This window comes from Microplitis demolitor, chromosome 10 (assembly GCF_026212275.2).
Source record: "Microplitis demolitor isolate Queensland-Clemson2020A chromosome 10, iyMicDemo2.1a, whole genome shotgun sequence".
Taxonomy (NCBI): domain Eukaryota; kingdom Metazoa; phylum Arthropoda; class Insecta; order Hymenoptera; family Braconidae; genus Microplitis; species Microplitis demolitor.
This window is the reverse complement of record NC_068554.1, coordinates 15671331-15686909: the sequence shown is the minus strand read 5'-3', so window position 1 is coordinate 15686909 and position 15579 is coordinate 15671331. Positions and strand designations below refer to the sequence as shown.

Genomic DNA, 15579 nt, shown 5'->3' with positions numbered 1-15579 from the left:
GATAACGAAAATAATCTCATTTTAAGATACATAAAGAATTTTTCCTTAAAGTATTTTATACTTATTTACCCAAGAAACTCATGTAACGATGTATATGAAGTACCTGTATGAATATCAGATAACATCGATAGAAGATTATTATCGTGTTTACATTTTCTATGATAACAGAATTATTAGCTGAATAAACAAGAAAATGTATTTATTTTAATTACGATAGACTTTTTATAATCATCAATATTTAGGTAAATGTGTCGAAATTCAGCTCGTCGATCTTATAATTATAATATAATGTGAAGAAATATTTCTTTATAATCTGTACAGATCTAATCTGATCAGAGCAGATCCGAACTTTTTTTCCCGAAAAAAAGATATCAGCTCAGATCTGGTTTGATCCGTACAGGTCCAATCAGATCTATTTATATTTACTTCATAAATCGATCGTTTAATCAATGTTGATCTATTATGATCTGACTGGATCTAGATTGATCTAGCTTGATTTAGGTTGATCTGACTTGATTAGATTTAATCAGGGTAGATCTGGACTATTTTTCCCCAAAGAAAAATGTCATATCTGATCAGATCTAGTTTCATCTGAACAGATCAAATCAGATCTACTCTGATCTAGGTTCAGTATAAATTTTGATCAAATTTGATCTGAGCTGATCTAACTTGATCTAATTTGATCAGAACAGATCTAAAATTTTTTTCCTGGGAATGGTTCCTATAATAGTATGGGATCGATTTCCATAATATTATAGGAATGGTTCCCATAATGTTATTGAAATATTTCCTATATCATTATGGGAATCATTTACATAATATTATAGAAATCGTTCCAATACCATTATGGGAATCATTCCTATATCCTTATGGGAATAGCTCCCATACTATCATGAAAATATTAATTAAAGAAAAATGTGAAATTCACTTCTACAATACACAGAAATATCATCAAACATAAAAACAAGAATTCAAATATTGATAAAAACAATTCGTATTTGGCAAAAAAACATCAAAATTTTTAACAGAAATTTTTGTTAGCGTAGAACATTAAAGAAGATTCATATTTTGGAAATAAACATTTAAATTTCGATAAAATCTCCAATTTCGAAAAAATTTCTACACTATTTCGCAAATTTCAATTTTATATGTCCGAGTGTACAAACGTACACTCGGATATCATTTTGAAATTAGTCACAATAGCTTTCTAAAACCTCAAAACGTCAAGATCTGTTAGAAATTCGATTTTCGAAAATCGGACCGAAATCAATAACTTCCCGAATTTTTGAAAATTTTCAATTTTCTTAGCGGGAAGTTAAAAAATTTTCGAGGCATGACGGACTCCCTCTGAAAATAATTATAACAAAAACTTATAAAAAATTTTTTATTTCCTAAAAATTATTTTGCATCCCTTAATTTCATCTGTATTGAAGAAATCATCGATTATCTTTTAATATGTTTGACAGAAAAAAATTATATTCTGGGGCAGGTGAATTATCTCTAATTTTTCGTCTAATGCTTATAATTTATTTTATTGTTATGATTAGGTCAAATACAAAAAAAAAATTATTTATCAAAACTTTTAAAGTATTTCATATATCTCCAAATATTTCGACGAAGATATTCGTAAATTACATCAAAATCACAAATTTAAGCTATGGAATATATTTTTTTTTTTTTTTTCTTTAAATGTGTTATGGGGGTCTGTCGTTCCCCGGGTATCTCGTATCGTTTAAAAACTTACTCAATATATCAAACGCATGATAGTATGACGAGTATAAATAAACATTTTTTTTGGCAAATTTTTGAGGGGGTTTATCATGCTCCATTCTCTCATATTTATAAATATTGAATTTGATTTTGAACATTAATTTAAATTTCTTTATTCAAATGCATTATTATTTTTAGAAATCATACTTCAAAATTGACAGGTACACATAAATTGTTGGAAACCGGAACGAAATCAGATCCACACGCGCATCGAAAATTCTCACATATAGAATTTCCAGTCTGACATTGATCATCTCTCCAGCAGTATCCATCTAAAAGTGGTAAACACATTGATCTGCTCATTGCAATATTATTTGATCTACATATACATTTATGATCATCCGAGCATTCGGCATGCCATGGTTCAGAACAGTCGGTAGAATCTTCACACGAGTGTAGAAGATGTGCTGTAGTAATAATTACACATAATCAATAAATATATTTGATGGGTCATAAATACTTTCAATTCGCATGACACTCACTTGCCATACATTGACTAGAAGAAATTGATGAAAAATCTGGTTTACATTGACATTTATTATCAATACAATGAAAACCATTGAATTTGCATTGATTATCGCTAAAACAAAATCCGTTTAATATTGGTACACACAAGTCTTGACTCAATGCAAATGTGTTTGCGTCACAAATACATATTTTATTGACTGAACATTTAGAATTTTGAATAAACTCACAATCAAGATTTGTACTACATGACTTTCCTAATGTAACTTCATGAGAGAAGTGAAAATAAAAAAAAAAAAAAAAATATTCACATTAGGTAAAATAAAAATAAACAATTTTTCATACCACTCTTATTAAAACTGAAAGTTACAATGTCTATTGTGCAAATCGAAATAAGCCAACTTCAGAGTAAAGCGATTTAACTGACAGAAACTGATCATTTTCTTATTTATATGTGACCCGGGTAAAAAAATTTGATCTGTTCTAAATTAAATGACAAATTTAAGTATTTTTCTTTAATTCAAGTTTATACATCGTATTTCTTTTATGTTGCAATTTGATCTGTTTTTGCCCGTACTATTCCTTATCCAGGCCAATATCCGACTTGTTTTCGTACGATATTTAGTCAGTTTTTAATCGGGCTTAGACTCAAATCAGACTTTTTTGTGATAGTTATTGACCTGTGTTCAATTGTTTTTAAGGTTAAAACAGACTTTATTTACTATAATTTTTAGTCTGTTTTTAACCGCTTTTAGATCTAAAACAGGACTTTTTAAAAATATAAATAATAATAATGATAATCTAGATTTATAACCTTATTATAATTTTCTCAATATTTGAAACGCTAATGCGCTTCCGTAATAAGATGTCACAAGAATTTTGATGTTTTCTAATGCCAAAATGTTTTCGATTTTATCCAGTAAATAAGAAAAATTTTTTGACATTTTAAGAGTTATTTTATCATTTTTATTCAATGCTATAAATATACAGTCAGGACAACTAAAAAATTAAGTTGTCAAACTTTCATTAACTGCCGACATTTTTAAACAAAAGATACTCAGTAAATAGTAAACAAAACATAATCAATTCTGTAACTTGATATTTTCAACTTCTCGCTTAGAAAATCGATGATTTTCAAAAATTTCGGGAAGTTATAGTTTTCACCCCGATTTTCGAAAATCGAGTTTTCATCAGATGTCGACGTTTTGAGGTCCTAGGAAGCTATTCTGACTATTTTCAGAATGATGTCCGAGTGTGTGTGTGTGTGTGTGTGCGTGTGTGTGTGAATGGTCTATAACTTTTTAACAAATAGATCGATTATGATGTTTAAGGCGGCAATCGAAAGAGCATGTTGGCCATCAACTTTCCTGAAAATTTCAGATCATTTGATCAAGTAGACTCGAAAATATTGGCGAATTACGAAAAAAAAAAAAATTTCTTAACCATCTCAATCGGTTAATTTGTTCGAGAGATGTCGTTGGAGAAAGAAATGGTAAAAAACGGTTTTTTTGTCAAATATCTTAAAGACGGCTGAATCGATCGCTTTTAAATTTTAGTCAGCTCTAGAATTCAATAAAACGCGCCTATTGCCACCTCAAACGTCAAAATCGGTTAATTAGTTCAAAAGATATCAGCGTTGAAATGTTAAAAAAATAACACTCTCTGTTATTTTTCCAGATAAATCAAAATGTACTGTACTAAAATGTGTCTAAAATATTACAAACTTTTTCTTTTTATGTTCTCTTTTAATCATCGTATAATGCCATCAAACTTGTTCTTTAGTTTAAACCATATTATCAACGAAAAAATCGAAAAAACCCCGTTTTTAATCATTTTCTCGGATATTTTACATATTATTGCTCTGGCCTAAGCCAAAACTCATTTAAATCTTAATTTCGATCACTGACATTGATTTCTGCCTCAATACATTTAGCTTATTGAACATAATCGGAAACTAAAATTTAAAAACCGCTAGTTCATTAATGATTTTCGATTCTTGAACTTTTAAACTTTAGCATAAAGTGTAACTTATTAGAGTTTGAAAAGTTCATAAAAATCGCATGCAATAAGATTTTCGAGCTCGAAGAGCTTGAAAGTATAATCACATTAATATTTTCGAGCTCCTTGAGCTCGAAAACGGCGGGAAGTTTTGGGGCCGGCCCGCAGGGCCAACCGACGCCCGGATTTTTTTTATAAATATTGCCCATAAATAAAAATATTACAAGTCCATGATTTAATCTAGTTTTGTCTCTGCAAATTTTCAGAACTAAAATTTTTCAAAGTTCAAGAATTAATCTAATTTTGTCTGCCCGTAACGCAATTGTTTTTTAAAACAACAGGTCGAAAAAAGGTTAAATTTTTGTAAAAGATCAAAAACAGATTAAATAGTCCAATTAGACTAAAATCAGATCAAATTTTTCGGTTCGGGTAGATCAAAAATAGATTGAAATTTTTATAGTAGTTCAATAACATACCAACTAGTCCAAATATAGTTCAGTTAGACCAAAATCAGATAAAATTTTTCGACACGGGGAGAAACTTATTAGATTTGCTCACTGTATTTGTTTTTAACTTCATTTTAACCTTCAGTTAAACGGGCATTAAAGTTCGTAGTTTAAACGCAAGTAATATGTAAAAAAAGTTAATTCACATACTTGATTCGCATCTATGATTGGAGTGTGTTGAATGATGAGGTTTACATTGACATTTATTTTCATTACAAATAGAATTTTCAACACTACAATTTTCATCGCCTGAACATTTACCACCTAAAAGTGGTAGACATAACACTTTTTCCGACGCTATATAATCATTTTTGCAAATACATTTTTTTTTGATTGAACATCTAGCATTGGGTATTTTAATACAATCTTCATTTTGTTCACAAGATTCATCTAATTCTGCTGATAATATATATATATATATATATATATATATATATATATATGTATATATATATATATATATATATATATATATATATATATAATAGTGCTTTTATTCAACTATATAAGGTATTGGAACTCTGTGCGTTCATTGTGTTAAAATATCCTTTCCAAAATAATCCATCGTACGGAAATCCATGAAAAAATCATCAAAGGGAAGTATAAATTCACATGAGATTCCGTGAGAATCAACACAAAAAGGCGTGGATTTTTATAGGAATCCATTCGAAAACGCTGTGTGAGTATCTAAGTCAGATTCCTAGATGGATTTTTTTGATCGGGATATTATTTATATCAAAATTGTATACTTACTTGGTATACATTTATTATTCCCATCACTTACGTATTTAGGTTTACATTGACATTTATTATTGATACATAATGAGTTATTTATTATACATAAAGTGTCGTCGTGACACTGTTTACCCAATATGGGTTGACACCTATTCCCTGATGCTGCAATATAATTTGATTTACAAGCACAAAAATTATACTTTGAACAATATGAGTTCATTATTTCACCACAATCAATATTGGTGTAGCAAGCTTTATTGAAATGACCTGAAATAAATAATAGTAATGATGAAAAATTTGTTGAATAAAGCATTGTGTATATTACGGGTTGTCATTATCCTTCAAACAATGTTTTTAGCACTCATCCCCAATGCGCACTAGGCATACGCTGGCGCTGCACTTACGACTCGTATTAAAAACATTGTGATTTTCGTATAAAGACTCACCTAGCCCACTAGCTATATGCAATTTACTATTATTGATACGTTCAAGAGTTTGTATACTTACTTGATACACATTGTTCATTAGATTGGGCTACATAGTTGTCTAAGCATTGACACTTATTATTGTGACAATTAGAATTATACACAAGACATTCTTTATGCTCTTTACAATAACTTCCTATGAGTGGTAAACATACACCTTTATCAAATGTTGAATAACCTGATTTACAAATACATTCATTGTCATCAGAACATTTTGCATTTGATATTTTATCACAATCTCGATCATCTCTACAAAATTGTCTTAAGAAAACTAAACAGATCGATAATTGTTAAAGAAATTATTACGTACAAAAAAATTTTCTTTTATGATTAATCACACTTACCCGGCAAACATAGATTATCCGATCGTGATGAGTAACCGTCTAAGCAAGTACATTTATTATAGTGACACGCTGAAAAATCAGTTTTACACTCTGCGTCATTAGTGCAAAATCCTCCCAATAGTGGTGCGCATGTTGTTGCATTCAATTGAACATAGTTTGAATGACAAATACATTTATTTGCATTTGAACACTTTGCATTAAGTATCTCATTGCAGTCTTCATCTAATCTACACCATTTTTCTAAATAATCTAAAATCGATAAATAAATCAGTTGTGCATTTATTCAATAAATTTTTCCACGAATTTGAATTTAGTATTTTTCTTACTTAATACGCATTCATCATTAGATCGCTGCAAGTACCTAAATTTACATTGACATTTATTATCAATACAAACTGAATTATCTGGTATACATTGTTTGTCATTTTTACATGTTTCATTAAGTAATGGTGCACACTCTGTTGTATCTGTTCTTAAGTAATTTTTTCTGCACATACATTTATTATGTTCTGAACATTCAGCATTAATAATTAATTTACAATCATCATTACTGAAGCAGTATCCGTTAAGATCCGCTAAAAGTATAATGACAATTAGAATTCGTTTGAATTCAAAGTTGAAGTCCTTTATTGAAGTTTCTTTCTGTCACATTGCTAGTCTTCCTAAGTTAGCAAAATAAATACATTCAGACTGCACGTATTTGCCCTTACTGCGATTTTTACAAGACGAAGCAAAACCCGATATTTTTGACACGCTATTTAAATATCTATGGCACATCGGAATGCGCATAAGGTAATAATTTTCGTAGTAAGCAGGTAAAGTGGGGAAATAGAAACTTTAGACTTTGAGTTTATTAACTTATAATTAATCACTTACTTGGTAAACATTGTTCTTTAGAAATAGCGATATAACCAAGTTTACATTGACATTGATTTTGGAAGCATTCGGAATTTTTTACAGTACATTCTCCACTGTATAAACAAAATCCGCCTATAGTTAATACGCATTTTGTTTTATTCACAGCAAAATATTCATCTTTGCAACGACATATCTTATCTTCTGAACATGTTGAGAATTCAATTTCATCACATTCAGTATCCATAGAACATGACTCATTCAAGCGTGCTGTAATCATAATTAAAATACAGCGTTTTGTTGCCGATGATTTATTAATTTCTATGGGTGTATAGAAATTTCATTACCTGGTATACACCGCGATTCCCGAAGCACAAAATTACGTTTACATTGACATTGATTATCAATACAAATAGTATTGTTCAATGCACACTGTCTGTTACCCGAACAATGTGCGTTTATTCCTGGTACACATGTATTAAATTCAGTTAGATAGTAGTTATTATCACAAATACATTTGTTATCAGTGCTGCACGTTGTATAGTTTAGATAATTTTGACAATGAATACCATTTTCACAAGCCATACCAATATAAGCTATAATATAAAGTTAAAAAATATTCGGTAAAACAATTCCGTAATAATTCTTAATGACTACTCTATCAAAAAAATTGATGTGTACGAAGGAGCTATTCTTGTTTGAAATGCTATGGTGTCATAGTAAAATTGAAACGTTTCGGCCACCTTCGGAATTGAATTAAACGGATTGCGAAAATTACTATGATCATCGTAAAATTGGTAATGATTACATCACAAGTTACTATATATAGTCATTGTTATATATAATCGATGTATATAGTCAAGTTACTATGTATAATCATTATAAATTTGACTGTAGTCGAGGTAATTTTCGCATGTATTCATTTCAATTGACGTCAGGTAGCCAACGTGATCTGACTTTGCCATGATACCGTAGAATTTTAAAAAAGAATGATTTTTCTGTGAAGAATTATACGAGAATCTATAAAAATCCATGTAAAAAAGTATGGGTTAACATAAGAGTCCATCGAAATCTACATAGAGAAGTATGGATTTATATAAATTTTCATAGTGAGGGCTCCCACGGAAACCCGTGTGAAAAGAAATCGTTTTCAATATGCTCTAAATAGATTCAAGTTTAGAATTTTACTACAATAATCTTTTTTAGAACATTTTTCAAACGATCTTTTTTAATATCTGCTGGATCCCCGGATGCACTGATAGAAATTTCATATTGACTCAAGAAACTGTAACCGGGTAAATTAATAAACATAAATAATTAAAAAATTTGAATTTGAATTTCGTTTCCCGCCGATAACGGGCCAACGACCTCGTAAGTTGCGAGTTAGTGATGTGACTAGTCACCGAGTGTCGCATGGATCACTAAGGCCAGTCCGTTCGTCATTTCCTTAGGTTAAGAAAAGTGGGAATAGGTTTCCGGGGAAGTGAACCGAAAGTGAGACAATATAAGGGACTGCGGAATGTGAAATCAGCAGAGTTGGTCAGACGACAACAACAACCAGACCTGAATTAATACGCAGGTAAATATGTAAGTCCGTTCACGCTTCACATGGAACGAGGCGATTATTAATTAATAAATTTAATTGCATATTTAATTATCAGGCCTCAAGGCCGATAATTTCATTTATTAATAATTAATTACATCTTCTAATGCGTACTGATTATTGACAGATTACAATATAACAAAAGATTACGAGCTGAGAGACGAGAGAGAGAGCAGAAAGAACAGTGCGAGAGGCAACCCAGCCACCACGAGAGTAAATAATACTAGCCGGACATCAACAAAATCTTCCGAGGATACTGCTGGAGTTCTCATCAAGGTAAAATTTATAATTAATTAAGGCCTCTAGTAATTATTAGAGGGTCGAATTAATTATAAATAAATTACTTAACATCTTTCCGCTGGTTCTGTTAAATTTTATTGGTAGCTCAAGGCCTGTCGGCCGGTTCAACCACGCGTCGCGAAACTTCCGTCAAGTCTTTTGCCATCTTGTAACTCAAAATTTATTCTATTCGAGGCCTCTCGGCTTAAATAAAATAAATTTTTCGCGTAAATCGTCAGTAAATAAATTATATTAAATTCAATATTAATTATAAAAGTATCCCAGGCCTGTCGGCCGCTACAGACAATTTGTCCATGTCTTAAACCGATTATTGTGTCAGTAAATTGAATATGAATAAATTTTAAGGAAGTGTTCATGAAAATTATCAGTAAAAGTTGAGTAAAAATAAATATATGAACTTTGAAAGCAAATGGTAATAAGATTTATCAGTGAATTATTTATTCAATTAATAACTTAATAAATTTATAAAAATTAATTAATTAATGAAAATAAGTGAATTGAATAAAATTAGTGAAATTTCAATTACTGTGAAAAAATTATCATTTTTGAAATATTATATTGAAAAATCAAGTTCTAGTATTTGAGTAAATGAAAGTGATGTCATTATTGATACAGAAAAAAATTGAATTCAAAGTCGAGTCAAGTAATTTTAAGTAAAGTTAACTGTGTCTGTGATAAGTCTGGTGGACATATTAGTTTTAAATAAATACAAATCCAGGGGATGATTTTTAAAGTAATATTAAGGTTTACCGTCCAGGGAACGAGATAATTATTGTGGGTGTGTGAGTGTGGAAAACGTCCGGGAGACGATACATAAAATTTAGTTTGTCATAAGAATAATTTTTGTCGTAAAGGTTAAATAAAATAAAAGCAAAGTGCTTATTAAATAAAAATTAAAAACTAAATTTGATTGACATAATTTCAGCCTAATGTACAGTTCCTCTCCTCTCTCACAAAATATTGCAAGCGACCCTAAGTAATTAATTGACTTCATTAATTTGAAATAAAATTTTACAACATCCAGTTCTGGAAGGCTGAGTCCATTTTCCAATGGCGCCCTAGTATTCGACTATAATACTAGGTGCGACCAGACTTGGCAAGAATAATCTCTTTGTCATAAAACATTTTCTTGAGCCAAGAATTTATTTCTGAACAAAACCAATCGTCTTAAGTCAAGAAATTCTCGTCTTGATTTAGATTTTCTTGGCTCTAAAGACTTTGTATCTTGATGGATAACTCTCCCGTCTTGACCCGAGACTATATTATCTTCAATCGATACTATTGAATTCTTCAAGCAAGACCACTTGTCTTCAACTAAAAATGTCGTATTATTATTTTAAGAACTTTAAATTTTTGATTCAAGTAATAATTCTTCGATGGAAGAAGTTTTAAAAGTAATGAAAAAAAATGTAGCCCTAAAAAATCACTTTAAAATTTTTTATTTTTAAAATGAAAAAAATTTTTTTTTTCAAACTGAGTATATTGATATCTTGATTTAAAAATCGCGCCATTCTCGTAACAAGTCGATAATGTCTTAAACCTACATTTTGCCTCTCTTAATTCAAGAGCAAGAAACTCTTAACTAAAGTATCTCAGAATTTAGTTTCAAAACAAAAAAGGCTTCATTGAAGAATAAAATTCTCAAACTAACAGTTTTTTTTCTCTATCCGAGAATTACAATATTTTGGTTCAAAGACTTACTTCTTGAATTAATAAAACAATTAAAAATTTTGAAACAAGAACCACATTTTGAAGAAAAAATTTTTCTTGAATCAAGTTAGTTTTTCTATCAGTGTGGATATTTTCGATACGGTGTAAGAGACACTTACGTGATTTACATTCAGTATTGGAATAAGGTACAAATTGAAATTCACATTGACATTTATTATTAATGCACACAAAATTATCAATACTGCAATCATAATTACTCTGACATCGATTACCTAAAAGTTGTGAACAAGAAATGGGACTTGAAGCAATTGTGTTTGATCTGCAAACACACATATTTTCTGGAGAACACTCTGCAAATTTTATTTTTTTACAGATAGTATCGTTTTCACAGAATGATCCTAATATCTCTAGAATGATGATTATAAAAATGAGTCAAAAAGTCCATTATAACGTGATTAATTCCAAAAAATAAATTTTTTTTTGTCTAATCATAATTACTTGGTAAGCATCGATCATTAGATAACGGTAAGTAGCCACTATCGCATTTGCATACATTATCAATGCATAAAGAATTAGCTGGCGCACATGTTTCATTTTTCCAACAAAATTCATTCAGTAATGGAGCACAGTCTATACTATTTAGTCGAATATTATTTGGTCTACAAACACATTTTTTTTTCATTGAACATTTAGCATGCAATATGTCACTACAATCTTGATTAGTTTTACACGAATCGCCTAATTTCACTAAGTTGAAAAAAAAGCAATGAAATTAATTTATTCAATTTAATCTAAATTTGTAAATTTGTAATATTCGTAATCTCTAAAAATGAATTAGTGAAGTTTACTGCGATTTAGTGAATATGCACTAGAAACCAGCTGTAATTATAAATATACCATTGGTTGAATTAGTGGTATACTTATAGCAGGAAAAATAGTGACTATTCACTGATTCGTAATTAATTTCACTGATCCCGGGTCAAAAAATTAGATCTGTTTTAAAATAAATGTTACATTTAAATATTTTTCTTTGATTTAAGTTTATAAATCATATTTATTTCATATAGGAATTCAGTCTGTTTTTGCCTGTACTATTTCTTATCGAGGCCAATATCAGACTTGTTTACATATGATATTTAGTCTGTTTTAAATCGCTTTTAGACTAAAATCAGACTTTTTCGTGATAATTATTGGTCTGTTTTCAATTGTTTATACGGACAAAAACAGACTTTATTTACTATAATTAATTAGTAACTTACTAGTTAATTAGTAGATTAAATAGTAACAAAGCATAATAAATTCTGTAGCTTAAAATACTTTTTACAAATATTGTCCATCAATAAAAATATTACAAGTCCATGATTTAATCTAGTTTTGTCCTTGCTTATTTTCAGAACTAAAATTTTTCAAAGTTTAAGAATAACTCTAGTTTTGTCTGCCTGTGACGCAGTTTTTTTTAAAACAACAGATCAAAATTTTGATAAAACATCAAAAACAGATCAACTAGTCAAATTAGACTAAAATCAGATCAAATTTTTCGGTCCAGTAGATCAAAAACAGATTAAAATTTTTATAGAAGTTCAATAATAGACCAAGCAGTCTAAATACAGTCCAGTTAGATGAAAATCAGGTCAAATTTTTCGACCGGATTTATTTTTATATGTAATAATGAAGTCTAAATTTGACCATTAACTGTTAGTTAAAATTATCAATTAGTCACCTTTTTCCAAACATACAAACGTGTTTGTTAGATTTAGTCGTTTGCACGTCAAATTTTCATCACAGCATGGCTGTTGATTATGGAGTTTACACTTTTAAAATTAAATAAAAATTTTATGATTACACTGTTATCAAATTTTTAATTACATTTTATTCATTCAATTTAATTCATTACTTACTGTTTTACCATGGTTCGAGCATTCCGCTTTGGTTTGTTCATTCCCGTTAACTAAACAGCCATTGAACATCATTAAAATTAAAGTTCCACTCAATATTAAAAATAACTTTTGAATTATCATTTTGAAATTATCTTCAAATATTCAATAATTTAGAAAATTAATTTAATGGTAAAAGTAATTATTAATTGTAAGTCTTCTTTTTATTAGAAAATAGAAAAAAAAACAAATTTAACTTAATCAAATCTATTACAAGAGTGGTATATAAAGTAACATCTATATACTTTTATATAGAGCAGCAATTTAATAGAGAGCAGTAATTAAAAAAATTCTAGTTGTTTTTTTTTAATAAAGTAGTAATAATTTTTTTTTCTTGTTATTATTTTGCAATAATTTTCAATACTTGCGGGTGCAAGAAACACATTAATAAAAATTAATCATTTATCGTCAAGGACAAGTTATTTTTTTATAAAAAGTGCTGATATATTTCTAATTAATTAGTATAATCGTTTAAAATAACAAATTTATATTTTTTTACAAAATTAAAAAAAATTAAGTTTGAGATTAAAAAATAATTTATCTATGTAATATTTAATTATATGTGTCACGTTATTAAAACGTGGCAAACAAGTTTTTAATTTTTAATGCGGTATTGATTAAATCTTTATATTTTTAATTACACCTATACTTATAAGTCATATGTGAATAGTCATTTCTTAAATTGGATTTATCAATCATATTCAATATACTTTAGAATAAGAAACGATCTAATGTTAAAATATATTTTAATTCCATCGCGGAGAAAAATTGTATACACACCTCGGGAAGTAAATAAGAAAGCCTCAGATCACATGAAATTGTTGCACTTATAGAAAAACTATCTTGATTCAAGAAAAATTTCTTGTTCAAAATGTGGTTCTTGTTTCAAAATTTTTTATTGTTCTAATTCAAGAAATAAGTCTTTGAACCAAAAAATTAAAATTCTCGGATAGAGAACACTAAATTCTTTGTTTGATAATTTCATTCTTCAATGAAGCCTTTTTTGTTTTGAAACAAAATTCTGATATACTTCAGTTAAAAATTTCTTGCTCTTGGATTAAGATAGGCAAAATGTAGGTTTAAGACATTACCGACTTGTTATGAGAATGGCGCGATTTTTAAATCAAGATATCAATTTAGTCAGCTCCCGTGAAAAATGAATCATATATGGCCATGCATCAATAAATATTTTAATTTAATGGTAAAAGAGTTTTTGATTTAAGAAAGAATTTATTGATATAAGATTTGAAATTCAAATAAATTTAATACTTGATCAAAGAAAATTATGGCCTTCCTTCTTTCCTATGCAGGAGCTGCCAGAGTTGAACGAAGGGCCCCTACTTGGTCCAGCATTGGGGAACCTAGCTTTGGCACACTTATATTTGCCCATGCTTGGCTCAAGATTGGGTACTCAGTCCTGGCCGTTACAATGATTACCCTGCAGGGGTAGCGATGGTTTGAGCTAAGACTGAGTTCCCCTGTCTTGGGCATCAAAGGGCAAGCCAGACTTGGGCCAAGACTGGGTAACCTAGCCTTGGCCCAAGGTTCTACAAAGTTGGGCCAAGTCTGGACCAAGCGTGGGCCCGTAGTACTTTTCTCTCTGGGTTGGCCCAAGAATGTTCTTGACTTAAGAAAACTTATATTCAGCCAAAAAAGTTTATTTTTCTGTGCAAGAATTAAATCCAATGGATCTAGATTTTTGACAACTGCGCCCTTTAACTTGAAGACAAGTAATTTAAATATATTAACCAACATGAGTTTAAATAATGCTAAGGTGCCTTCTGTAATGTGCTTTAGTCAAAAATAAATTAAAAAATTTTTAATAATAAAAAGAATCGATATTTAAAACAGAGCTGATAAGGTAAAAAAAGAAGTAAGTGAGTAATGAAACGATGGAATATGTATGTGGTCATAGAATTTTGAAAGAAGACATTGAAGAAGAAGGCGAGAAGATGTAAAAGAAGAAGAAGAAGCATGAACGCTATCGTCACGCTAATTTATAGCACCCAAGTGTTCCATTATACGAATATTTATCCGTACCGGGTTTAATCTAAACTTCGAGAGTCCCTGTGTCTTCGTAACGGGAGATCTTGCCGCAGCTTTCTCACTACCCTATACATATATATAGATAGCTCAACATTTTCACGAGCTACAAATATCTTCACCTACAACCGACTTGTGCGCTTTAACGACGTATTGTCCTGGCGACTTATCAAAACAATTCGTTAAACTCAACAAACTCACGCCGCGAAAACATTTTCAACCGTTCGCCCTTGATTAAACCTGCACACTGTGATTTCGTAGCTACTATTGTAAACTGACTTTTTTTTTTGTTTTTTGTTTGTAATATATAAAGATTATTTTAGTTTCAGAACAATTTACATTTTTTTGGGTTATCTGCCAGCAAATAGACTAGTTAAGAAACTCTAGGAAATTTAAGTCTCAATTAGATTATTTTATAAATTTGAATAATTCTGAATATAAAGTTACTGATAAAAGTATTTTCAAACTGTCGAATAAAAATAATAATCAGATCTCAAATTGTGTCACCGAAATGAAAAATCGAAAGACATCAGCTCCCTGATAACGTAACCTTAAATTTGTTCCACTGAGTCAACTGTCGGTACACGGTAAAAAAGGATTCGTCAAAATCAACACATAATGTGTGTAAAACGAACACTTCACACTTATTTATATGTTATTTTAACAGATCGTGAGTCATGAAATAGTTACACGCGTATATGTTAAAAGTAACAGTTTTTTCAAGAATTCTTTTGTGATGCTTAACATTATTTTTAACATACTTTGTGTGTTGATTTGACAATAACTTATATAAAGTGTTACTTTCGTAAAAAATAACATTTTTGTGTGTTAAAAAATCAGTCGACTGCGACAGTTCAAAAAAATACCGGT

At 29.6% G+C, this 15579-nt stretch overlaps 2 protein-coding genes across 4 annotated transcripts in view; one reads left to right on the top strand and one right to left on the bottom strand.

Annotated features, from left to right (window-relative positions):
- Nucleotides 1-1684: 1684 nt before the first annotated feature.
- Nucleotides 1685-12867, bottom strand: LOC103573771 (prion-like-(Q/N-rich) domain-bearing protein 25). Of its 2 annotated transcripts, none has more exons than XM_053742285.1 (13): nucleotides 12631-12867; nucleotides 12453-12543; nucleotides 11231-11479; nucleotides 10891-11139; nucleotides 7506-7754; nucleotides 7180-7428; nucleotides 6630-6878; nucleotides 6304-6552; nucleotides 5982-6230; nucleotides 5493-5741; nucleotides 4890-5138; nucleotides 2253-2501; nucleotides 1685-2177 (listed from the first exon to the last, which is right to left on the bottom strand). In XM_053742285.1, exons 1-13 carry the CDS (start codon nucleotides 12748-12750, stop codon nucleotides 1912-1914), a joined length of 2967 nt encoding a protein of 988 aa, XP_053598260.1. In that variant the 5' UTR covers nucleotides 12751-12867; the 3' UTR covers nucleotides 1685-1911. The 2 variants fall into 2 exon arrangements, with proteins under 2 accessions (XP_053598260.1, XP_014298521.2); XM_014443035.2 differs by having other exon boundaries at nucleotides 4890-5135.
- The window catches only part of LOC103573772 (uncharacterized), a 27178-nt gene continuing 20303 nt past the window's right edge, over nucleotides 8705-15579 (top strand). Inside the window, exons 1-2 of one of the 2 annotated variants that reach the window (XM_008552978.2) lie at nucleotides 8705-8737; nucleotides 8889-9037. The gene's annotated coding sequence lies outside the window, so the exon portion shown is untranslated. Of the gene's footprint in view, nucleotides 8738-8870; nucleotides 9038-15579 lie in introns of those variants that run through there. The other variant, XM_014443036.2, reaches the window with a different exon arrangement.